The sequence below is a fragment of the Dermochelys coriacea genome, chromosome 21, assembly GCF_009764565.3.
Source record: "Dermochelys coriacea isolate rDerCor1 chromosome 21, rDerCor1.pri.v4, whole genome shotgun sequence".
Lineage (NCBI taxonomy): Eukaryota > Metazoa > Chordata > Testudines > Dermochelyidae > Dermochelys > Dermochelys coriacea.
In genome coordinates this window covers 12,023,731-12,048,858 of record NC_050088.1, presented here as the reverse complement: position 1 = coordinate 12,048,858, position 25,128 = coordinate 12,023,731, and the positions used below count along the sequence as shown (strand labels likewise).

Here is a 25,128-nt window from a genome sequence, read left to right as displayed (position 1 = left end):
TGGCGACTACAATCACAGCATGCCCTCGTCCTGGCAAAGACTCCCCCCCATCACCAGGGGGAAGGGATCTGACAGCTCGAATCAATCCTGCCATGACTGAGGGTCATGTCATTGTGCAGGCCAGATTGGAGCAAGCAGCCCTGCTGGAAAGAGTGGCTGATACAATCCACCCATTTCGGGCCCCTCCCACCAACAGATTGTAATTTTTTTTTTATTTTATTTTTTTTGAGCGCGCCAGAGCAAGGCTTTATTACAGACCAAAAGGCACCCATTGAGCCCCAAGCATTCAGCGCGTCAGAGATTTACACAGGGGCCAGTCATAGGCCGGGGCCAGGGGAAGACTGTCCAGGGGGCTTTGGGGGGGGACGCGTCTGGGCTCTGTGCACAGCCAGGCCTGTGGCACCCCCAGCTGCAGGGGCACAAGCTGTTGCGTCAGGAGGCTCCGCCAAGCAACCCCCCGGCCCCAGGCTGGATTTGCAGGGCCTCGCTGGTCCCATTCGTCTGGAGGAAGCTGCTGCTGCCAAGGGCCGCAGGGGACCCTTCCCTGGGCAGGGGTCACGCTCGCTCCTGGCGCTCCGGGCTGGGCCGCCGCAGGGCTTGCTGCTTCTGGAGCCCCCGCAGCTTGAGGAGCAGCTCCTGCACGAAGGCCTGCGTGTTGTTGTGACACGACTTCAGGATGCCCTGCAGCTGCGCGGCTCGTGCCTCGTCTGCGTCCAGCTCCAGGAGTTCGTCAATGTTCACTTCATCCGGCATCTCTGCCTCCCGGCCCCGGTACAGCTCCTCCAGGCGCCCGTCGATCCATTTCTCGGGGTCCAGCCGCCGCTGCAGCTCCCGCCGGCCGTACTTCACCATCACCCGGGCTTGGCGCTTCTGGATCCCAGGGCTGCGGGCCGGCTGCACTCGGGGTCTCCCCGGAGAGCACACCGGGGACCCCCGTCGCAGCCACCTGCCCACCCGGTTCACAGCCATCCCTGCCCAGCGCCGCCACGGGAGCCGCAAGCCCGCTCAGCATCCTCAGAAATCCCAGCGGGTTCGATAGGTCACTGGGAGGCTGCAGGTCATGGTTAAACAGCTCTGGGCCCTAAATCCTTTCACTGCTCTCTGGTTAATTATTCCGGCCCCTGTACTGGGCTCCTGCTATTTCCGCCTGGAGGTAGGAGAGGAAAGGCTGGGTTATCTGTCACACTTAGACATTGGGGATGAGATACAGGGTGGGCCAAAAATCCCCTCCTGCAAAATAAAACATGCTGCGCCCTATGCCCCCACTCCTGCAAAATGCAGCATGCCGCGCCCTGTACCCTTCCCCTCCTGCAAAATGCAGCATGCTGCACCCCATACCCACCCACTCCTGCAAAATGCAGCATGCCGCGGCCCATACCCCTCCCCTCCTGCAAAATGCAGCACGCCACACCCCATACCCCCCACTTCTGCAAAATGCAGCATGCCGCGCCCCGTACCGCTCCCCTCCTGCAAAATACCGCATGCCGCGCCCCGTACCCCTCCCCTCCTGCAAAATGCAGCATGCCGCGCCCCGTACCCCTCCCCTCCTGCAAAATACCGCATGCCGTGCCCCGTACCCTCCCCTCCTGCAAAATGCAGCATGTCACGCCCTGTATCCCCCACTCCTGCAAAATGCAGCATGCCATGCCCCGTACCCCTCCCCTCCTTCAAAATACAGTATGCCGTGCCCCGTACCCCTCCCCTCCCGCAAAATGCAGCATGCTGCGCCCCGTACCCCTCCCCTCCTGCAAAATACAGCATGCCGCGCCCTGTACCCCCCACTCCTGCAAAATGCAGCATGCCGCACCTCATACCTCCCATTCCTGCAAAATGCAGCATGCCGCGCCCCGTACCCCTCCCCACTGCTTTGCAGGGAATCACCTCGGTACATAATGGAACAGTCTCGAATTGCGGTTCTCAAGAATAGTGCTGGGGGCTCTTGAGTTGTGAGAAGAGGCTTGTGCATTAGCTCTGAATGTGTTAAACTTGTTGCAAGCCGGGTGCTGGACGGCTGCCCCCTCACCTGTCCAGGCGGACAACGGAGGGGATCAGGCACTCCCCAGACTGAGTCATCGCTATCTTCCCCCTCCCCCTTGGCACCCCTCCCACCCTCTCTGTTACTGAAATGCTGCAGGTCAGGCCTAGGACGCAGGGGTGCAGAGGTCTCACACATGCCCTGAAGCTTCCTTCTTGTAAGTGCAAAGCCGGGGCCAGGGACCAAGGCCTGGCCTCACTGAAGCCACTGGAAATGCTCCCTTTGACATCTGTGGGCCCAGTGTAGGGATAGCAATGCAGGGAGCAAACCGCAGGGAGAGATGGGTCTGCAATGACCCCACCCCCAATCCAACTGCTCCCCTTCCCTTCCTCCCACCCCCAGAAAACTATGGACATGGGACTTCTCCTGCAGGATCTGAGTGTTGCAACTTGGGCCCATCTCTGTGAATATTGGCCCCTCCCCAACAAGTTTACAAGATAAAGGGTGGGAGGGGAAACTGAGGCACAGAGCAGGGAAGTGACTTTCCCCGAGTCACCCAGCAGGCCCATGGCAGAGCGGGGAATAGGACCCAAGTCGCCTGAGTCCCAGTCCAGTGCCTTTTCTATTGGATGCTTCCATTTCCTAATCTAAATGTAGCCATGCGGCGGGGGCAGGGGGGAAGGGTGCTGGCAGGGTGGCCGTGTAGGCCCCCTGGGTTGCAAAACTTGGGTGCTCCTGGCCCAGCCTCTCCAGCCCATTCTACTGCTCCCCTTTATCCCTGGTTCGTATGCCTCAGTTCCAGCAGAGCACGGAGCAGTGACGCTCAGTGGGGAAGGTTCGGCAGAAGAGTCGGTGACAAGAGGCGACGGCTGATGTGGTCTTTCTGAGCTGGGTTACGGGCAGGCTGTCCAGGAGGGGCGACAGCATTTGTTACACCTGAGAGGCACAGAGGTGATGGTACAGCCAGGGTTTGTATTTACCTGGATACCAAATCCTGGCCTGCCTAATGATCTCAGCCACTCCATTCTATCCAGCACCTTCTTATGTACACTTGCCTCGCACAGGGAGAGAATCCCATGGGCTCCAAAAGCCTTTGGCTCAGGCCCAGGAGAAGAACATGGTGTTGAAGAACACAGGACGGGGAATCAGGACTCCTAAGCTCTATGCTTATAACATTTGCAGAGGACACCAGACCGGGAGGGGTCGCAAGCACTTTAAAGAAACCAGGATGAGAATTCAAATCTGACCCTGGCAAATCAGAGAATTGGTCTGAAATCGACAAGGTGAAATTCAGGCATAACAAGTAAAGTCCTTCACCTGGGGAGGAAAAATCGAATGCCCAGCTAGACAATGGGGAATAAGCGGCTAGGCTGAAAAGGATCTGGGGGCAATAGTGGATCACAAATCCAATGAGAGTCAATTGAGTGTGATGAATTTATGAAAAAGGCTCAGCTAGAGAACTGTGTTCAGTTTGGGGCACCACACTTTAGGAAAGATGGGGACAAATTGGAGAGAGTCCAGAGGAGCGCAACAAAAATGCAAAAAGGTTTAGAAAACCTGATGTATGAAGAAAGGTTACAAACCCTGGGCATGTTTAGTCCTGAGAACAGAAGTCTGGTAACAGTCTTCAGATATGTTAAGGGCTGTTATAAAGAGGATGGGGATCAGTTGTTCTCCTTGTCCACTGAAGGAAGGACAAGAAGTGATGGGCTTAATCTGCAGCAAGGAAGATTCAGGTTAGATATTAGGAAAAAATGTCTAACCATCAGGATAGTTACGCTCTGGGACAGGCTTCCAAGGGAGGGTGTGAAATCCCTGTCATTGGTGGCTTTTAAGACCAGGTTGAACAAACCCCTGCCAAGGCTGGTCTAGGTTTCCTTGGCCTTGCCTCAGAGCAAGGGGCTGGACTAGATGACTTCTCAAGGTCCCTTCTAGCCCTGCATTTCTGGGATTTCTATTATTCTATTCCTGACTCACTGTGTGATCTTGGGCAGGATGTGCTCCCCTCTCTGCCTCGGTTTCCCCGTTTGGAAAGTGGCCTTAATAATGATGAAGACCCACCACCTATTAATGGGTGTGAAACACTCCGCTGGGATGAAGGTGATAGAGGTGTTCAGAATAGTAGTATTAGGAATAAGCTGCCATTTCTCGTGTATCTGGACCGTCGATCAAAGTTTGGCATGTCTTGGAAAAGCAAGGCCCGCTCAGGTCTGACTTGTGGTTCTACAGAACCATCCATCCCAGGGCTCCCTGCCTCTGCCCTGCAATAGCATTAGCAAAGGTGACTTACAGACCCACCCCGGGAGCAGCTCTGTTGCGTAAGGTGTTGACACCTCCACACACAGTAGCCTTCTCTGGCCCATTCGAATGGAGGCCAGCCCAAATGAGGGGCGGGGTCCTTGTCCAGACCCAAGCCCTCACTGGGAAGTTTGGGTCTTCCCAAGGACCAGGGGGTGGGTGGATGCTGGGCTCTGGCTCTAGGAGTCAGTCAGCTTCCTTTCCTGGGCTCTCCACATCTGGGGGCTGTTCTGTTCTTTAGCACATCTGTCCAGCACACACATTTCCCCTCCTTCCCCCTGGCCTCGCCAGCACAGGCAGCGGGCGGCACCCTGCTCTCTCTGTCACCCTCCGCAGTGAGATGTGGGATTCGTTCGCTTTGGGTGCCGTTTTTAAACCATATCAGTGGGGCTGGGAAGCAGAGGGGTCCACACAGCCCCCATGCGGGCCCCTGCCCGGAAGGGCCGTGCCCATGCCCAGAGCACTATTTTGGAGGTCTCTGCATGGCAGAGCGCCACGGGTGTGCCCACCGCCATCTAGGAGAGGGAAGGCGGATGTGTCTGATGCATAAAGCTGCCGGCCTCCAAACTATGGGTTCCACTAGCCCCCACATTCCTTCCCAGCCCTAGTGGGTGCCTTTCTGGCCGGCGTGCCCCAACCTGCTGGGCTGCTCGGGCAAGAGGTATTTACCTCCCCATTTTCCGTGACTCACAGGGGACTCTACCGTCCACTTCCTCGCCGGGCAGCTCCAAAGAGAATCTGGTTAAGAGGAGACACGACACTGCAAAATTGGACGGAAAGGTGGGCAGGAAAGTGCTGCGAGCCAAGGACAGCAGGGTGCAGGCTGGATCTCTGTCTGCAGCTGTCTAGGAAACGAGGAGTCTCAGGGCCTGGCGCACCACTGTTACAGCGGAACTAGAGACATGCTAACAACATCATAAGTGTCTCTCAGGTCGAGCATATACAGCAGCAGCAGGGACCCAGGGCGACCACGCAGGCCTTGTGCGTAAGGTGCTGACAGGCAGGAGATCAGGGTCCAGTTCCTGCCTCGGCCAGTCTCCCCGTGTGACCTTGAGCGAGTCGCTTCGGTCTGGGCTATATCTCAAACGTAGGTCGACCTAGCTGCATCGCTCTGGGTGGGGAAACATTTCTCCCCCTGTGCAGTGTCGGTACGTCGACCTAACTCCCGCCCTAGGCACAGATGGATTCTTCTGTCCATCTAGCTACCGCCTCTCACAGAGGTGGGTTTTCTACAGTGATGGAGAAACCATCGCTGCCAGAGTTGAGTTTTCAGAGGCACTGGGGTTCTTGGGCCCAGAGCCTCAAAGGTATTTGGCCTGACTCCCATTGCTGTGCCTTGATCCTTCGAAAAACAAGGCCATTAGCCTTCTGCACCTCTGCTTGCCCATTGGCAACATGGAGGAAATAATGGCTCCCTTCCTCCCAGGGGCTTGTGAGGCTAAATTCCTTAACCTTTGTATCATGGTCAGATACCAGTGAGAAGGATTATGAGTTCTTTGAATCAGTCGCTGTCTCTCAGCGCCTGGCTCAATGGGTCTCGGACCTCATCGGAGGCCTCTGGATGCTATGGAAACACTCAAACATAAGATTAGCTGTACAGGGATCAAGATAGCTTCCAACGTAACTGGTGTACCTGGGGCACACATACAGTGACTGGTCTGTATCACTGATTAAGGTCCTACTATATATACATATATATATATATATATATAGTTTGCCTCAAGCTCACGGGGAAAGATTAATAGAGTGTAAGGCCAGACCGGACCATTGTATCATCTCATCTCCTCTGACCTCCTCCATAAAATGGGCCAGAGAACTGCCCTGAAATAGGGTGACTGGCTGGACTCTAGCTATCCACACACCAGCATGGGTAGCAGCAGTGCAACCCCCCCCCCACACACACACCCCATCTCACTGTTCTGCCTCAACCCCTGCCTGCCGGGGTGATCAGAGACTCAAGGGATCTCTGCCTGTTCATTCCTGGCCCCTCCAGGTGTCGCAAAGAGCTCGGGGCCAGATGTTCAAGGTCTCTCTGCATCCACAGTCAGAGCCACATTTCCCAAAGAGCCGAGCACCCCACGTGTCCCTGAGTATCCTTTGTCTTGGCAGTTTTGGGGTGTGGACATCTGTTCCCAATGGAGCAGGGCTGAGAACCCCCCAGACTCACTACACTGAATGTCCCTCAGATGGCCACTCTCACTTCTGATCCAGCTGGATTATTTTTTAAAAGAACCTGTGTCTGTTTTCTGAGTTGTGGCTTTCTGGGAAACATCCCCAAAGCACCCTCTACCATTCTGCATCCACTACGTGGAAAAGGTACGGGGACTGCGGCACTTTGGGTTTTTTAAGTCAGAAAAGTCTCCCAGCTTTGGAAGAAGGTCTCAGCCCAGAGTGAACGCTCTGCAGCCAAGTTATATAAACCCCTGAATGATGAGTTTCACAAGGCAGATGCTAACACGCCCTTACCCACCGCCAGGCAAGCCAGCTGCTGTAATAATACAGGTAGTAACAATAAAAGGAGCGTCTGTAGGTGCTTAATTATCATACACCTGTAGCTATTCATTCGTACGATGGGGGGGGCTGGGGCTCCTGGGTTCTTTTCCACTGACTTGTTCTGTGAGCTTGGGTGAGTCAGGTCCCAGCTCTGTGCCTCAGTTTCCCCACCTGTGAAATGGGGCTCCCTGATACCTAACACGCAAGGCAGCAGTGGATGTCTCTGAAGTGCTTTGAGATACTGTTTGCTGCTGCGGTCACCCCATCTCAAAAAAGATCTATTGGAATTGGAAAAGATTCAGAAAAGGGCAACAGAAATGATGAGGGGTCTGGAACAGATTCCGTATGAGGAAAGATTAATAAGACTGGGACTTTTCAGCTTGGAAAAGAGACGGCTAAGGGGAGATATTATTGAGGTTTATAAAATCATGACTGGTGTAGAGAAAGTAGATAAGGAAGTGTTGTTTACTCCTTCTCATAACACGAGACTTATGTAATGAATAGGCAGCAAGTTTAAAACAAATAAAAGGAAGTATTTCTTCACACAATGCACAGTCAACCTGTGGAACTCCTTGCCAGAGGATGTTGTGAAGGCCAAGACCATAAAAGGGTTCAAAAAAGAACTAGATAAGTTCATGGAGGATAGGTCCATCAATGGCTATTAGCCAGGATGGGCAGGAATGGTGTCCCTAGCCTCTGTTTGCCAGAAGCTGGGAATGAGCGACAGGATGGATCACTTGATGATTCCCTGTTCTGTTCATTCCCTCTGGGGCACCTGGCACTGGCGACTCTCAGAAGACAGGATACTGGGCTGGATGGACCTTCAGTCTGAGCCAGTAGGGCCGTTCTTATGTTCTTATGAGATCCCCAAAGGCGAGGCTGTGCAGGGCAGCGCTCTGTGTCAGAGCAGAGCCCACCAAGCTGGGTCCTGCACTTCAGGCAATGGCTTAGGCCAGCAGCTCAGGCCAAATGATCAGCTGTAATGTCACCCCCTCTTTACAGGTGTGACAAGCACCAATCTGCATGTCAAGGCAATGTAGCTTGTCTCAACCTGTGAATTTGGATCCTGCCCACCCCAAAATCAAGCAGGGGCTGGACTAACTCCCTTGCTACCCAGGAGCAGCTGTGGGCAAGTGCCAGATGGCCTCAGACTTGGCTGCCCCACTGCATTGTGCTTGGAGCCATTGGGGGGCCTCCTCCCAGACCTGTGCCCACGACGGTGCTGGCATTGAGAGGGTGAAGTGCTTTCCCTGGCGTGAATCCACCTTCAGCTCAGGCACTGAGCCCGCGAAGGAACCATACCCCACCTCCTTGTTAAGGGCAGAGCAAGGAAAGAGATTAACTAGCCCGCTTTCTATTATCAGATAGCCACCCCACACTGCACCCCTGGGGGTCTCTACCTGCAAACTATTTCACGCACACGGTGTTCTCTGCTACCAAAGAGCACATCCCGTGGTGTCCGTGACAAACAAGTGCTGTGCTGGAGTGTTGGCCAGAGGGGCCGTGCTGAATCCTGCTTCATGGCTCCCATTTCTTAGCTGTATTACAGCAGCGCCTAGAAGCTGCAGCTGGGCCTAGAAGCTGCATTGTGCTAGGTGCTGTACACGCCCACGGATTAGTGGAGTTAAGAATCTCTCCTTTTCTCCAGAATCCTTGCCTCAGCACCCTCTAGTCTTCCCAAGTGTGTACTGCACCTGCTCACTCCGGCGTGGTTCCACTGAGGTAGCTGCAGCCAGGAGCCCTAATGCCTCTGGGAAAAGGCATCTTTGCCACGGGGCTGCTGTGGAAACATCCCTCTCTGAGCCCGCGAGAGCTGTCAGAGCATCCTTGTTATGAGATGCTGAGAGTCACAGCCTCAACTGGCATAAATTAGCATCACCGCATTGACTTCAGTGGAGTGCCACCAATTTACATCAGTTGAGGACCTGGCCCAGACCCTCTAGCGATGCAAACTCGCCCAGTTTCAGGCAGAGAGATGTGAGGGTTGAATCGAAATCCCCAGAGCCACCCGCCATGCCCCCAATGAGTTAGAGGTCAAACCAGAAGGAGATTATTGGCCAGGTCTAACTGCGAGGAGCCCAGAAGACGATCTTGTCAGATTTGCGCCCTTTCGGGGCCAAAGTCAGAGCAGTCGGTGAGACCTTGATGCCGCCAGCCCTGATTCAGAAAAACACATCCCCGGCCCATCTCTGCTTCTGTTCAAGGATCCACCTACACAGCCGGGGCCGAGCGCTGGGGCGAATAGCGGGGAAAGGATCCCAAAGCCAGCCCCACCCTGTGAAACCCATGCTCTGCGCTGTGTTGTGAAAGCGGCTGGTTATCAGCGCGGGAGGGTGTCAGTGCACAGCTTCCAGGAAAGGAAGGAAGTGTTGGGTCACCGCTCCGCTACCACCCTTTTCCAGCAAACAAACAAGGCACGCTGATAATGAGGCTGCGGGTATGCACTGCAAAGGAATGTGTATTAATAGGAAAACTATGTGGCCCCAGCATGTGCTCCTGAAACTTTGCATTTACTCACACTTCCTCTCTGGAGTACTTGTGGCACCTTAGAGACTAACAATCCCATTGTTTCATGTTCTCTGTGTGTGTGTATATAAATCTCTCCTCTGTTTTTTCCACCAAATGCACCCGATGAAGTGAGCTGTAGCTCACGAAAGCTTATGCTCTAATAAATTTGTTAGTCTCTAAGGTGCCACAAGTACTCCTTTTCTTTTTGCGAATACAGACTAACACGGCTGCTACTCTGAAACTTCCTCTCTGGACTCACTGATGCTAAAGCAAAGGTAAACATGGTGCAAGCCAACGAGCAGCTGGATCTGCTCGGCAGGGCCCGAAGATAGCACTTCGATCATATGTCCCGCAGAGCCTCTTGGCAGGAATGGGTGCTACATTGGGCCTAATTCTCTTCTAACTCACTCTGGTGTAAATCTGGAGTAAACCACCTTTGGCCTAATTCCCTTCTCACTCACCCACTGGCAATCAAGAGTAACTCTGCGGGGTCTGAGGCCCCGCTCGTTCAGCCCAGTGTCAAACGGGACGAATGCCGTTGAAATCAACAATGTTACAGCTGGGTGAGAGGAGAATCAGGGGTGGGTAGCTTTAAGAGGCATCCCTAGTTCAGAGCATAGATGTGAGGCACTGGGGTAAACCATGACTTGAAATAGAGCACGTAGGGACTCCGTGCCTATGAGTCCCTGCTGAGAACAGTGGGAGGTGCTGAATGCTGGGCCCTTTCGAAACTCGTCTTGTGGAGATCAGACATCACAGCTAATGAGGACAAGGGCCAGATATCATCCTCTGGAGGGCAGAGGGTAGCAAGAGGAGGTTTTGCAAACCCTAACAGCGAACAGAAAGCGGGTCAGGGATGGAAGGAGTTAGGTGTGTGGAGGCTGCTATAGAAGTGAGTCAACAAGGCCAATGAATAGGTGTGTTTTTCTTTAATGTTTGCCTAGTGCCAGCAGTGCTCCAGGCCACCTGGGTATGTCTGAGCTGGGGGAAGGGAGGGTGAAATTCCCGCGCTAGCTCGATGCGAACTAGCTGCGCGAGGAACAGGAGGGTGAGTATGTACCAGTGGTCTCGGATGAGTGCGAGCTCAGGGCAGCTAGTCCCACGAGCTGCAGCAGCTGCCTTCTAGTTTTTGCACGTGAGCATCATCAGCGTCTCCTTGAGCTGGGAATCGCGCCCCCAGCTTGCAGTGTAGCCGTTCCCTGAGACAGTTACAAAAGTCCCTCCGACCCTCATGCAGCCCTATGCCAAGGTCTTCGCAAAAGATCAGCGGTGGGCCAAGTCCTGCGTGTTTTCCCCTGGGTCCACAAATTTGGGTGTTCTGCCTGAATAAGGATTTGGGGTCTTGATCATTTATAAAGCGAGATGGGCCCAAAGGGTGAACTCCTGGGGCCCGAGTCTAGCGTTAATTTTACAGCTACCGGAACTCTGCTAAATTCTTGATTTACACTGGGAGAGGAGACCCAAGCCCAATGGAGTTACTCCTGATTTACACCTGGGTGGGTGAGGGGAGAACCAGGAACAATGGAGTTACTCCTGATTTACACCAGGGTAAGAGGAGAACCAGTCCGAAGTTCTAGGGAGTTCAGTTCCTGCTCATCCCAGAAATAATCTGGTTGCTGGAGGAAGGATTAAAACAGCTGAATTTGTGGAGCTCAGTGAAATGGCAATGGATCATGGTAACAACTATGTGAAGGGTGTGAACAGGTAGGACATGGGATAGAAAAGGCTCATCCGTCTCTGTATAGCCTGTGACTATAACTGGGAGCCAGGGGAGGAAAGGCTGAAGACTGGAAGGACTCTGAGGCTGTGAAGTGGCATCTCCCGAGGGAGATGGTGAAAGCCCTATGGCTTAGCTTTTCAGGAGTAGGATAGATCCCCCAAGCCTGTGAGGCAGCAGCACCAATTTACCCCAGGTGAGAATCTGTCCCTTGTCCCTTGTCTCCCTACAGCGAGAGGCAATCCTGCATGGGCAGGGAGCTGAGATGATCTGGTGGGTCTCATCCATCTCTAGCTTCTGTGTTTAATTATGTGATTCTATGATTTGGGAACAAACTGAGGATTCATCTTTGATCTTATTAGTCCTGCTTGACCATCTGCCTTGCGTGTGCAATGGACTCCCTCATCGCGCCACGCCACTGAGAACCAGCCACATGAACAAACCCAGGGGAGAAGGCCGCATTGTGGCGGGATCATTTCCCTTTACAAAGCCTCCCCTCAGAGATCAAATCTCCCCACTCTTGAAGCCAGCCTGTGGGATGCAGACACCTCTGGAGCACGCACTGCCAGGCGGGTGCAGCTAGGAGAACATGACTGTGCTGACCTGCCGCCCAGAAGAGGAAGCTCCAGCAGACGTCAACCCAGCCAGGTCTCCTCAGGTTGCACTGGGGCAGGTTTTTTTCTGAGACTGTAATTTGGGCTCAAGAGTCTGCAGCTTCCAGCGTGGTGGTGGTGTTGGGTGGCCAAGGGGATGTAAGAGGGAACTAAGAAAGACCAGGCAGAGTTGGAAGGCTGTTCTGGAGAGGAAAGAGAAGCAGGTGTTAAGGCACCCAACCCATCACTGATATTTATTATTTGTGTTAGCGTGGTGCCTAGGAACCCCAGTCCTGGCCCAGGACCCCACGTCTGGTCAAACACAGAACAAAAAGTCCCTGTTCCTTTGCCTGACTTCTTTATTCAGTGTGTACACGTTTTGGGGCAGGGCGTGTCTCTTACGAGGCCTGTGTGTAGCACCCAGCATGATGAGCCCCTGACCTCAGGTGTGGCCCCTAGGAGTTAGTGCAATACCAATGGCAATGTCCTGATGATGAGGTCTCTTAGGCCGTGTGGGCTAGAGGCCTGGTTACAAGACCGCTAAGGGGCCTGGTGTAGGGAGATCTTAGCCACACCCCAATAACCAAGTCAGGACCATGCACAGCCCATGGCTTTAGCCCAGTCACCGAGCCATGGCTAACCGGGGCCCATCAACGCTGCAAGTTGTAACTGCGGGTTTGAAGTAGGACAGGCAGAGCTGATGATCCATGTGGACAGCACACAGGTGATGGTGAGGGTGAAAGGATGCAACATGGTATTCCACTGGCCTTGGCCCACATCTCGGTGCCCCATGGACAAACCCACCAGGGGAGGCTTTGGAGGCAGTAATCTCCATGAGGAACTGGTCAAGATCCCCACACATCTTCCTAATGGGGTTTTCACATGGCTTGTCATCCCTGTCTTGTGTCCTGATGTGCCACTTCCCGATGCTGCCATGATATTTTGTTCCCTGATGTTGTCCCGATATGCCCCTGCCTCAAGTTCTCCTGAGAGGCCCCTTCCCATCTCCTCCATCTCCTCATCCCAGATTTTGTGCTGACATGAACTGGGCCACACCTTGTACTCCCTTGTGCAACCTCCTGCCATGCGTCAGCCCCATCCTGTCCCCGCATGCACTTTTCTGGCACTGTCCCTCCCTGATGTTGCCCAGATAGGCCTCCTTATGGGGAGGCTGATTCTTCCTCCTGGTGGCCACATGTGAAGCCCACCGAGACTTCTTCGAGAGAAGGAACAGGCCAGCCTCCCTAGGGACATGAAATCAACATGTGAGGCACAGAAACCAGTCCTCTTCCCTGTCCCAGAAGAGAAATTTTTAGAAACAATTATCCCTGGGGAGCAGGTTGTCCTAGTGGTCAGGGCAGTGGTCTAGGAATCAGCATGGGCTGTATTCCTGGCTCTGCCACTGACTTGCTGTGTGCCCTTGGGAATGTCACCTGGCCCTGTTTCCCCTCGCCCGCTTGTCTGTCTTGTCTAGTTAAGTTTGTAAGCACTTAGGGGAAGGGCTTGTCTCTTGCCATGTGTCTGTACAACATCTAGCACAATGGGGCCCTGGTCTGAATGGATCATCATAAAGTGGCATGTTATATACTTTGCGGATAAAAGCCAGCATTGCCTCCTGCGGGGCCCACTTGCTGTCAAGGCACAGCTGGCAGGGAGAGGATACTTGCAGCTGGTATCAGTCTCCTGTCTGGTTACAGTGTGTGAGGGATAGAGGGAGACGAGTCAGGAATGGAATTTCTTTATCAGTATTGCTCTAAGGTTCTCATATCATGAGAGGCTGAGCCGGGACGGTGGAAACTGCTTCCTCTTTAGTCGTGATCCCCCAGTCAGCGCTGCCACGTCCAGGGAAGTTCACCTCCACCGCCCTCATCACTGAGTGGGAACAACCAAGGTAGAGAGGCACCTCCAAGGACAGGTGTACTGGCAGAGGTGGTGGCAGAACTGGAGTGTTTGGGCTGCAATGGGTCAGGACCGAGGGGCACTGGCAGAGGCTCTGTGGGGCCCTGGGACTGGAATAAGGGTCGGGACTGAGCTGCATGAGCAGAGCTGAGTGAGAAACCCAGCGCTAGGGCTCTTTCCTTATAAACAGAGAAAATCAGCTTCCCCCACCGCCCTGCATTCAAATACAAAAGCAACCCGGACTCCAAAGGCTCTGGCAATGCAGCCAGGCAGGGAAATTATTTGGGAAGCTCCTAGCCCGCCATGATTCACCTGGGATTAGCAAAGCGCTTCTGCATCTCCCAAGGAGTTTGCTCCTCGGAAGCTGGTGTCCGTCCCGCAGCAGGACGCCCAGCTCCCCACCACCTATGTGTGCGAAGCTGCAGGGGTCTGGGAGACGCACAGTGCACCGCGAGGCACAGACAGTCACGCTGCGGCTGCTGAGATGGAGGCGCGGAGCCCCAGCCAAGGACACAAAGACCCGCTCCCCAGAAAAGGGTGATGGGCTGCAGCAGGGGGAACAGCCAGTGCGTTGGCTGGATGTTGGATTTCCAAAAGGGTTTGGATCTGTGCTAGCGGCAGGCAATGAAAGGGAGGAAGAGCAAACCCTGTGACATGATTGGGCACCAGGGAGCGAGAGAAAGAGCCCTGACCAAATACAAACACGCAGGTGCCCCTGGTGTCAGGCCAGTTCCTAGTGGATGAGCGGCTGTCCAAGGCCTATATGTAACGAGTCTGGAGGTTCTCAACCCAGATCCTAGTGGCCAGGTGTCCACATCCCAAAACCACCCCTATGACTGGTACAAGTTGACCCTCTTGTTCGCAGCCCGGCAGCAGAAAGGCCAAGGGTTCAAGGGGTCTTTGAGACTGGACTCAGCTCTAAACGAGAGGAGGCATAGTCCAATGGAGGCATATTCATAGGCAGGGAACTGTAGGGGGAACTTGCCCAGCCACTACCCACGATGTCCCTGCTCTGGGGATGACGAGGGGACCCCAGTCTCCAGCAGTGTCAATCTGTCCCCTTTCACCAGCATTAAACATACAACAGCAAACTCCACATCAGGGAAGAGGCCAGCACAGTACATGGCAGCTCCAGAACCATGTCAGAGACCCAGAAGTTCCTGCAAAGGGGGCAGAGTTCATGTCTCCCCCACAGGCCATGTGAGAGGTGGGCCAGCTGCTGGTCTCACTTACAGCCAAGCAAGCCCAGAGTGACTTTAGGTACTGGAATATCCAAGTGCTTCAGAGGAGTTACAGGGGCTCAGATACCAGGGTGATGGGCAGAGTATTACAAACTAGAATAGAATCTGGACTGATATTTGTAAATCATAATAGTGAGGCCAGATCCTCAGCTGGTGTTACACAGCGTAGCTGCCTTGACTTCAGCGGAGGGTCGGGCCCGTTGTTTTGCACAGATATGGACTCTTTCATGCAGGGATCTCAAAGCACTTTGGCCCAAATCCTGGGCCTTTACTGACAGTCAAGATTCATCCTCCCAACTTCTTGCCTGTATAGGTACGACCATGAATCCAAAGGCCAACCCAACAGATCCCCATTCCCATTCCCTTATTCCTAGCTGGATCGTTCTAGCAACAGGCCTGCTCTAAACAAGTGACCTCTGGACTGCCTGCAGTGCTGAGCGAGTTGCACAGACAATCCATCCCACCAGGTGGGGTCAGTATCATTATCCCTTTTACTGCTGGGGAAACTGAGGCACAGAGCAAGGCAGTGACTTGCCCCACGTCACACAGGGAGAGGAAGGAACAGAACCCCAGAACATACATAGATCAGACACCCGAACATGACGCAGTCTGGCTGCAAAGAGCTGGACTGAGGCAAATGTCCAGGAAGAACAAGTTCCATGGCCAAGCAAGCCCCAGCAAGAATCAGTCACCTGATGGCCTAAAGGCTGGTGGGGGAGCCCCTGTTTTGTGTGGGTGGAGTCAGAGCATAAGGACGTGCCAGGATGAGATTTGAGGAAGTGACAGATCCTTCTCAGTTGCAAGCTTTACCTCTGAATAATTTGATGGTTTGACACGCCCGTGTTGCCTGACCTGCAAACAGCCCAGAGCGAGACAGGAGCAAAAGAGAGCCGAAGAAAAGTGTCGGTCCCTCTACTCAGCAGGAAAGAAGAACAAATAACTGACGACATCAAGAAGGCGGAGGTGTTTAATGCTGATTTTGCTTGTCTTTACTAAAAAGATAAATTGTGACCAGATACTTAACACAATTAATATTAACAACACAAAGGGAAGGAATGCAAGCCAAAACAGGGAAAGAACAGGTTAAAGGATATTTAGATAAGTTAGAGGTATTCAAGTCAGCAGGGCCTGATAAAATTCATCCTAGGGTAATTAAGGAACTAGCTGAAGCAATGTCGGAACCATTATCTTCGAGAACTCATGGAGGATGGGTGAGGTCCCAGAGGACTGGAGAAGAGCAAACATAGAACCTACCTTTAAAAAGAGGAACAAAGAGGACCTGAGGAATTAGAGACTAATCAGCCTAACTTTGATACCTGGAAAGATACTGGAACAAATTATTAAACCCTCAATTTGTAAGCACCCAGAGGATAATAAGGTATTAAGGAATAGCCAGCATGGATCTGTCAAAAACAAATCATGCCAAACCAACCTAATTTCCTTCTTTGACAGGGTTACTGGCCTAGTGGAGGGGGGGGGGGGGAAACAGTAGATGTGCTGTATCTTAATTTTAACACAGTCCTGCATGATATTCTCATAAACAAATTAGGGAAATGAGGTCTAGATTAAATTACTATAAGGTGGGTACACAACTGGTTGAAAGATCGTAGTCAAAGAGTAGTTATCAATGGGGCACTGTCATACTGGGAGCATGTATTAAATGGGATTATGCAGGGTTCAGTCCTGGGTCAGGTACTGTTTATTATTTTCATTAATGATTTGGATAATGGAGTGGAGAGGATGCTTATAAAATTTGCAGATGACACCAAACCGGGAGGGATTGCAAGCACTTGGGAGGAGAGGATTAGAAATCAAAATGACCTTCATAAATTAGAGAATTGATCTGATATCTACAAGACGAAATTCAAAAACGACAAGTGCGAAGTACTTCACATGGGCAGGAAAAATCAAATGCACAACTACACAATGAGGAATAACCGGCTAGGGGGTAATACTGCTGAAAAGGATCTGGGGATTACAGTGGCTCACACATGGAATATGAGTCAGAGTGTGACACACTTGCGAAAGAGGCTAATATCATTCTGAGGGATATTAACAGAAGCATTGTGTGTAAGACATGGATGGTAAGTGTCCCACTCTACTCGGCACGGGTGAGGCGTCAGTTGGCGTCCTCGGTCCAGTTCTGGGCGCCGCACTTTGGGAACGATGTGGACAAACTGGAGAGTCCTGAGAGAAGCAACAAAAATGCTAAAAGGTTTGGAAAACCCGACCTGTGAGGAAAGGTGAAAAAACTGGGTACGGTTAGTCTTGAGAAAGGAAAACTGAGGGGGGACCTGATTACAGTCTTCAAATGTGTGAAGGGCTGTTGGAAAGAGGATGGGGATCAGTCATTCTCCATGTCCACTGAAGGTAGGATAAGAAGTGATGGGTTTCATCTGCAGCTAGGGAGACTGAGATTAGATTATAGGAAAAACCTTCTAGCTATCAGGGTAGCTAAGCTTTGGACCAGGCTTCCCAGGGAGACTGTGGAATCCCCGTCGGTGGTGGTTTTTAAGAACAGGTTGAACAAACCCCTGTCAGGGCTGATCTAGGTTTATTTGATCCTGCCTCAGGGCAGGGCTTGGACTGGATAAGCTCTCGAGGTCCCTTCCAGGCCTGCATTTCTATGATTATCAGCCCTGAGCTTCGCTGACGTTTTGATCTGGCCAGATCTCTGCCACGGGCTGAACGGATCCCCTGGGCCCAGCCAGCCCTGCAACATGGAGGCATGGATCAAACGCTGCGGCTCTGCCCGCTTCCCGCAGCCTGCACGACTGTAAGAATCTGAATGATGCTCCCATGAAAACCAAAGCAGCAGCAGCTTTCCTGGTGCAACAGGTGGGAGGCCCCTGCAATGATGAGGATAAATACACAGAGGGGAGTGTGAGCAGCCGGTGCTGGGAAGGGCTCCCAGACGACCCACTCCTGCCCGAGGGGAGCCCCAAAAAGAGAGCCCTCCCTCAGGACGGTTGGAGCTTGTGCATCTGACTGCCTTGCCTCTGGTACAATGACAGCCGAACGGGCGGGCGGTTGACACGCTCGGCCCCCTCTCCATAGTCCCACTGCCCGCGATGGCAGCATGCCCGGCTTTCATATTTGGGTTTGAATCTCCTGACCTGGGCTCCATCCAGTAACTGCAAGACACCGATCTCCAGAGCACAAGCGGCTGTTATGACAGCGCCTCGTAGCTAGGAAACCGTGCTGGGGAATAGTCTTGTTTTGGCAACGGAGAGCTCCGGCTGAGCGGGAGCCAATTGCAGCGAGGTCATCTACATATCAACCAGGGTCCCGCGGCGCCAGGGCTCTCCGTTCGGGGACGGAGCTATCTGTGCAGCCAGCCTGTCCCGAGACGCGCTATGCTAGCTTCGGCTTTCAGCGCCTAGCTCACGATTCGCAGCCTGAATCCCCAGCGTGACAGCCACACCTCTGCCTGCAGGGAGTCACAGTGGCCCAGACGGGGGGCGTTCTTGGCTGTCAGATGCTATGTTTCCACAGATCATTCATCGCTGGGCCCGTGCGGGCTGTAGGATGATTCCTGCGTGAGCGCTGACATGCCTGGTAGTGGCTTTGCACATCGCATCGTCGTTCCTTTTTAACCCTGCCAAGCCCCTGTCCCGGCAAGTGGAGGTCACAGCCATGCCATTGGGGCACCGTGGTTGCTTCCCAGTGAACTCTGGGATTCCCGTTTCCAAAGCACTGGACAATTAGGCATGAGTTCTCCTGCATACCGGCCAAGGCCATGTCCAGTGGGCCAGAAGGGGAGAATGTGGGCCAGGCAGGTGCTTGAAATATCACATAGCAGCAGCAGCTGTCCAGGGGCAGCTGAGCCGGCACTCGATGTACTTGTCTGCAACATTGATTAGCTGGCGTCAGCTTTTCCAGGAGCGATGCACTGAACTGCTTCTTCTCTAGTGCATCGCACTTAGCAGTGGGAGAGGGGAGAGGACTGGGGCCATGCAGGCAAATTCTGTGCCACCTCTGCCTCTGAGACCTAGAATCACCGGCGTACCCTGGATTCCACCATGGAAGCAGATTCACTTCCAAGGGGGACCAGGAGATCTCGATCCGCAGCTGAGAAAACAGGCAACAGACGTGAATCACATCTCTGGACAAGATGAGCCAATATGCCCTGGGCACCAATACAGGGGGAGGCCAGGACTCAACAGACATGGGCTTTGAATGACCTTCCATGCATTTCATCCCGTTTCTGAGGGTTGGGTTGGTTTTTTTTTACCCTTTTGTTAAAAATAAAACGGAAGGAAAATTCAAAAGGAAAAGCTATTCAAATGGAAAAATCAAAACGTCTCCTTTAGAAACCGTCAAAGTGTTTCGATTGGGCAGGAGTTTGTTTCGGACGGAAACACTTTATGATGCAAAGTCCTGGGATGTTTCCGTTGACCCAAACCTGCATTTTTCAGTGGAAAAAAAGGGGTGTCCGAAAAACATCACTCTGCTCTAGTCCTGAGCCCGGTGTGAGCCAGCCCCCTTTGCAGAAGCGGATCACGAATGAAACATGCTGTCTTCTGCCCTCGATTCTCCAGAGGCTCTCCCAAGTTGCCCAGGCTGGATGTGTTTGCTAAGGACCATGAAAAGATGAAAGAGACTTCCTGTCTGATCTCCTGACCCCTTGCCTATTCCCTACAGCAGAGAGAGGCATTTTCCCATGGTCGCAGGGGTCAGCATTCTCTCCAGTGCTCATGGACAGAAGAATGCAAGGAATGTACCTGTGGAATGGGCAATTCCTTTGCTCAGGGCCTGCAGAGACACATGGAGCTGTGAGAGCAAGCTCCCCTTTAACTCTCCAAAGAGCTGTGAATGGCTTGAAATATAAAAAGACAGTTTTCTGGGTGCCGCTGTGAAAAATCTTGCATCGTTTAAGGAATCTGTTCTGGCTGAACTCCCCGGATCTGCTCTTCACGAGGTGTAAACCGGCAGTGCTCCATCTCCTCCGCTGCTGCAAATAAACTCAGCTCCGTGGCCCCTGAGTGACACCGATTTACAACAGCTGAGGGTCTGACCCAGAACATGAGTCCTCCTCCTAAACATCCCTCCCGCTCCCATCTAGGCAATCGCTCTCTACCCAGCACGCTTCAAACATGGAGTGCAAACAGGGAAACCAATCAGACTGCTCCCAGCAGGAAGCATTTTGCCCGGTGGCAAGTGTTTGCCTGGACTGGGCCCTTCAGTCTCAATCCTGCAGCTGGATCCATGCGAGTAGACTCTTGAGATCCCCATTGACTTCACTGGGACTCTGAGCAGGCACAAGAATCCCCACGCAGCTCTGATTGCGGGAACAAGGCCTGACATTACACGCCCTGATCTCAGCGAAGGGAATCACTCTGTACTTGCATGGTGGCCCCGATCCAGCTAAGCCCGTCACTTCAACAAGACTGCTCGCACGCTTACAGTTAAGCACATTCTTCTGCGCTGGATCAGGGCCAGAACCCTCAGCACCGTGAATGGTCCAGCCCTAAATGATTTGCCCAAGGTCACGCCACAAGGCTGGGGCAGAGCCAGGGATGGGACCCACAGCTAGTGACAAATGACCCGCCCACATTCTGTGCACATTAGGGCCTGGGGAGAAAGGGGCAGGGGTTGCATTCCCAGCTCCCCTTAACTGCAGCACATTTCCCTCTGTCTCACTGCTTCCCCAGCTGTTCCCGAGACAACCCATCTGGGCCAGATTGAGGCCTCTGAAAGGCGCAGATTCAGTGAAGGGGAGAGCTCAAGGAAACATGGTAGCTGTTAAAGGGAGGAGCTGGAAGCCAGGACTCCTGGGTTCCATTTCTAGCTTGGCCACTGACTCACTGTGTAGCTCTGGGCAAGCCATTTCCTTTCTGTGTGCCTCAGTTTCCTCATCTCTAACGTGGGAATAATACTACCGACCTACTTTGCAGGGGGCTCCTGAGGCTTAATTACTGTTTGGGAAGTGCTGTGAGATGCTCAGATCAAAGGTGCCAGAAGGAGGCAAAATGGCACCATTCCCTGGAGCAGGGCTTGGTTTCGTTTTGGAGGAGTGCCTGTGACTTACGAGGCCCCTCTCCCCTTGGCATCCTTGTTCCTTGTTCACCTTCCATCCCAGGGCCCTGTTAGGGGCAACCATGCTCAAAAAGCTGACTGAAGAGCAGCCCTGTTGAGACAGTGTAAGAGCCCCACCTCCAATGGTCAGAGCGCGCTGCCACCAGGCGGCTGGACCCTAAACAGATCCTCAACACCTAGGGGTGCATTTTGGTTGCAGAGGGAAAGCATCCTTTCTGGTTTCAGGGTAGCAGGCGACTGAGACCACTCTGGTTTCAGGGTAGCAGGAGCCATGCTTCCGCCAACCAGAGGGGTCATTTCCATTCAAAGGACAGGCTGGATGTGGTTTTGGACAGCGGAGAGTCCTTGGGAAGCAGCAACACTGTTCACGCTTAGAAAAGCGCCCGCCACAACTTGCAAAAGTGACGGGTCATTTCAGCTTGAGATGCTGTACAGGGGGCCTGATCTTTAGTGTAAAAAGGTGACTGGCCCCTTTAAGGGCTAGAGCCCTGGTTCCTAAGGAGGCACAGCTGTGCAGGATTGAGCTGATTCCCTTATAAAAAGCAGCAGAAAGCTGCAGAAAGAGGGGGGATGGTTGTGCAGTTGAGTTGAGTTGAGTTGAGTTGAGTTGAGTTGAGTTGAGTTGAGTTGAGTTGAGTTGAGTTGAGTTGAGTTGAGTTGAGTTGAGTTGAGTTGAGTTGAGTTGAGTTGAGTTGAGTTGCTGGGTGTGAGCAGGCTCCAGCCGAGAAACCTGGGACTTGAAGGGGGAGTATACAGGCAGGGAAGGCTTGGGAGTGACCCAGTAAGAGAGTAAACTGATGGATGTGAGCACTTTATTTTGAACTGGTCTGTTAATAAAACCAGACCCTGAGGAATGGGTGCTATTGGATGTAAAGTCTGAGTGTGGAGGTTATTTAAGAAGGGGGAAAATGAGGCAGGGACTGCTTGCAGGGCCACCATTTGTCGTGTGTGGGGAAGGTGGCTGGCCCTATGACAGTTAGAAAGTGCTGAGCACCTGCTGTCTGGAAATCAGGCCTCTTTAAGGTCTGAGGGACCCAAAGATGGAATCCACCAGAATCCCTATGGAAAATCTTGGCTGATGATTTTACTTCACCTTGCTGTGCTGTGATTTTTTCCTGATCCTGGACATGGGGCAGCTGTCTACAGCCACTTCCACACTGGGGTTAGGAACGAGCTACAGTCAAACTCCCAATGTCCTTTGCCTCTCTCAGCTTCACAGAACTGGCAATCCTCTGTGTAATCATTCCCTGGAGATCGGTTCCCATTTTAATACCCTCCGGTGCTTAATATTGGACATCCGCCAGCCTTTCCCATCCCCACGATAGAAAGAAAAGTGTGGTGAGGTTCTTTGCACTTCGCAAAGCACTTGACAACGGAGCTGGTTGGGAAATTCTGACTGAACCTTCCCCCCCCCCCATAGGTAAATGCTGATTCATCGAAACCATTTGTGGGAAACAATCTGGTTTGATCAATTGCCAGACTCAAAAAACTTTTCTGTGGGAAAAAAAAAGCTTTGAAATTGTTGAAATGACCCGTGTGAGTTTTTAAAAAAAAAAAAAACGAGAAGTTTTGTTTCAGGGGTTGGAGCAACTGTTTGGTTTGAAATTTGAGTTGATTTAAACTAAAGAGATTAAAACGTTGTCAAAGGTTGGAACCCAAACAAAACGTTTTGAAATGATGAAAACACAAGGCTTTGCTTGACCCGATCCTATTTTCTTTCTTCAGCTGATCGCTTTGTGAAATTGTCCAGATTTTGACTTTGTCCCGATTCAGCTCTGGAAACATTTTCGATATCGCCAAAATTCTTGTGGGATGGGAAACCTGTTTCTGCCCAGCTCTGCTTGACAAGCACTTATCCATCCTCTTGATCCCCTGTGAGGTAGGTAAACGTTCATGCCCCATTTTTACATATGAGCAGGCAGAAGAGCAGAGCGGGTTAGTGACTTGTGAGAGTCACATGGCAGATATGTGGCCGAACTGCAGGTGGAACCCAGGAGTCCTGATTGCTATAACCACTAGGTAACACTACCTTCAGAGGTGAACCAGAACAGGGGAGTCCCTAACCACTTATCCCCTGCTCTAACCACTGGATCACACTCTCCTGCCAGAGCTGAGAATCAAACCAAGGCGTCCGGTGTCCCAGCCTTCTGCTCTAACACCCCTCTGCCATGTAACATGTTTTCATTTGCTTTGGGAGCACAACAAGAACCAAAGCCACCTGGGGAATCCAGCCCCAAGATGTGGCCTGGATGCGCCTTTGAGCAGTGGACTGTGCAGATACTTTCCCTTTAGTGAGTTCCCCACTGCCCCCACCCTCAGCCCTCCCTGAACAGACAAACAAGGCGACTAATCTGATGCAAGGACAGCACCGTAAATGGCCATCCTGACGGACTCCTGGAATTCCACTTGGGGCAGTGGCTTCTGGAAGGATCAAAGCCAGGCAGCTCATCAGACGGTCACCTGCCAGCCAGAGACAAGTGCTCTTGTGTTCCTCTAGGGATGCCGTGTGACTTGCGGAGCTTTTTAAATAGAAGGGCTGATCTCACAATGGGTAAAATGTTTCCCTGATCTCACGCTCATCTGCTAAGGTCAAGGTTCAGAGAGAGGAAGCAGCCACCACAGACAGCACCCCCCCACCACGCCCCCAATCCCAGACGCTCCGGGGTCCCCACACATGACATCATTTCCCACCAATCGCAGACGATGGACGTCTTATGGTCTGGGAGCCGGGAGGCCCACTTCCCTTTTTTTTTCAATGCAAGATCAACTGCGCACGGTGGAAACTGACCCAGCCTGGATCCGAGAGGGGAGAAGACTCTTTGCTTCTGATGAGCACCGGCACATTCAGCAGATGGCTGGACACCTGGGGCATTGGCATTGGGCCCCGCACTTCTCAGAGGGGAGGGCCTCTCCCCATTGGCTTGAAGCCCCCCTTCTAGTTGCCAGCCCCTTACCCACCACCTAATTCAAACTGGTCAAACCCTTGCCCCGCCCTTAGCACCCTGTTCCCCCTCTTCCCCAGTTGCTCCAATTCTCCAGCAATGTCCTGTCAAAGCCCCCCGTCCCTGGTCAGCCCTGTGCCAAACCCTCCCCCACCTTCAGGAAGGTCCCCACCTGTCTTACTGTGCACCAAGCCCACCAACCCCCGGCCAGTGCCGGGGTCACCAATCAGACTCATACAGTGAGTGAAAGCCATGGCAAATGGCAGTAACCTCTCCTCCCCGCCGAGTCATTAGCCATCCAAACAAATGTGCCCCCGGGAACGAAGGTGCCTGTGCCAAGGGCACTGTGACCCCAGTGCCTCAGGTTTCACAGGACAAAGGCGTGTTCTGCACCAGACTCTCCTTTCTCAGTCCCCGGGGAGGCGTTTCCTTTTACAGGCCGTGGAGAGCAGCGGACGTCAGCAAGTCCTCTCGGCTGGATTGGATACTGACTCCATTTAAGGCCTTAGCTATGCTGGGAATTAGCCCCAAGTCCAGCCCCTGGTGTAGCTGTGCCCATGTGAACCCCCTCAGTGCAGGCGAGCACCGATGCTATTTGCACCAGGGGAGCTTGAAACTGGGGGGGGGGGTTGTGTGGGGACAGATCACAGCTTTCCTGCTGTATACTGGGGGCATGCAGGGTTGCAGCTGCTTCAGTGACTAACTAATTTCCAGTGTAGCTAAGGCCTATTGCTAAGCCTCTGCCCTTCCTCAACACTTCCCATTCGAGGATCTCAAGGCACTTCCATGACATCAGGCCCATGTTGGGAGGGTATCGTTATCCCTTTTCTTTAGAAACAGGGAAACCGAGGCACAGAGCAGTGAAAGGATTTGCCCAAGGTCACACAGCGAGTCAGTGGCAGAATTAGGAAGTGCACCTGATGCCCAGGCCCCTGCTCTGATCTCTAGACTGTGCTGTGCACAATCAGCATTTCTCCTCCTCCTGTCTTGGCATCCCCTGATTTAAGTCCTTTATCCCTAATATCCAAGAACTTGAGACACACACACATCCCCTTGGCATAAAAGTGGGACTCTCCGGGTCATGTCATGGGGAAATGCAAACAGTGATGTGAAAGGGACAGCAGGGGCATGCTGCAGACCTATAGCCAGGGTAACAGGGCCCACAACTTTTAAGGCCTGGGTGCAGAAATCCTCTTGCCAGCCCTGAGGTTCGTAGTAGAGTGTAGACACTGTGGATTCCCTGGATGGGGCAAACCAGGGGTAGATTTCTATGCAGCTCCTTTGGCTTGTGGTCTGGCAAGAAAGAGACATCAAAGGAACCTCTCAGTTGAGGTCAGCCTTTTGTCCATCCCACTCCCCCGGGTATCTTGCCACTGGCAGGGCCCATTACCTGTTAGCACTGAGTGAAAGCGGTGCTTGTGGT

General features: G+C 52.8%; 1 protein-coding gene and 1 long non-coding RNA gene across 3 annotated transcripts; one reads left to right on the top strand and one right to left on the bottom strand.

Moving 5' to 3' along the window:
• Positions 1–219: 219 nt before the first annotated feature.
• On the bottom strand, positions 220–1,028 carry LOC119846246 (protein phosphatase 1 regulatory subunit 14A-like). Of its 2 annotated transcripts, XM_043500350.1 has the most exons (2): positions 682–1,028; positions 220–648 (listed from the first exon to the last, which is right to left on the bottom strand). In XM_043500350.1, exons 1-2 carry the CDS (start codon positions 967–969, stop codon positions 556–558), a joined length of 381 nt encoding a protein of 126 aa, XP_043356285.1. In that variant the 5' UTR covers positions 970–1,028; the 3' UTR covers positions 220–555. The 2 variants fall into 2 exon arrangements, with proteins under 2 accessions (XP_043356285.1, XP_038235570.1); XM_038379642.2 differs by having other exon boundaries at positions 220–1,016.
• Positions 1,029–10,789: 9,761 nt separating this feature from the next.
• Positions 10,790–24,843, top strand: LOC122457144. The gene is made up of 2 exons (XR_006276515.1): positions 10,790–10,978; positions 22,489–24,843. It is a non-coding gene; the product is annotated as an uncharacterized LOC122457144 (long non-coding RNA).
• The last annotated feature ends 285 nt before the right edge of the window (positions 24,844–25,128 follow it).

Coding starts and splice junctions, on each gene's coding strand:
- LOC119846246 (XM_038379642.2), bottom strand. CDS start 969: ATGGCTGTGAACCGGGTGGGCAGGTGGCTGCGACGGGGGTCCCCGGTG.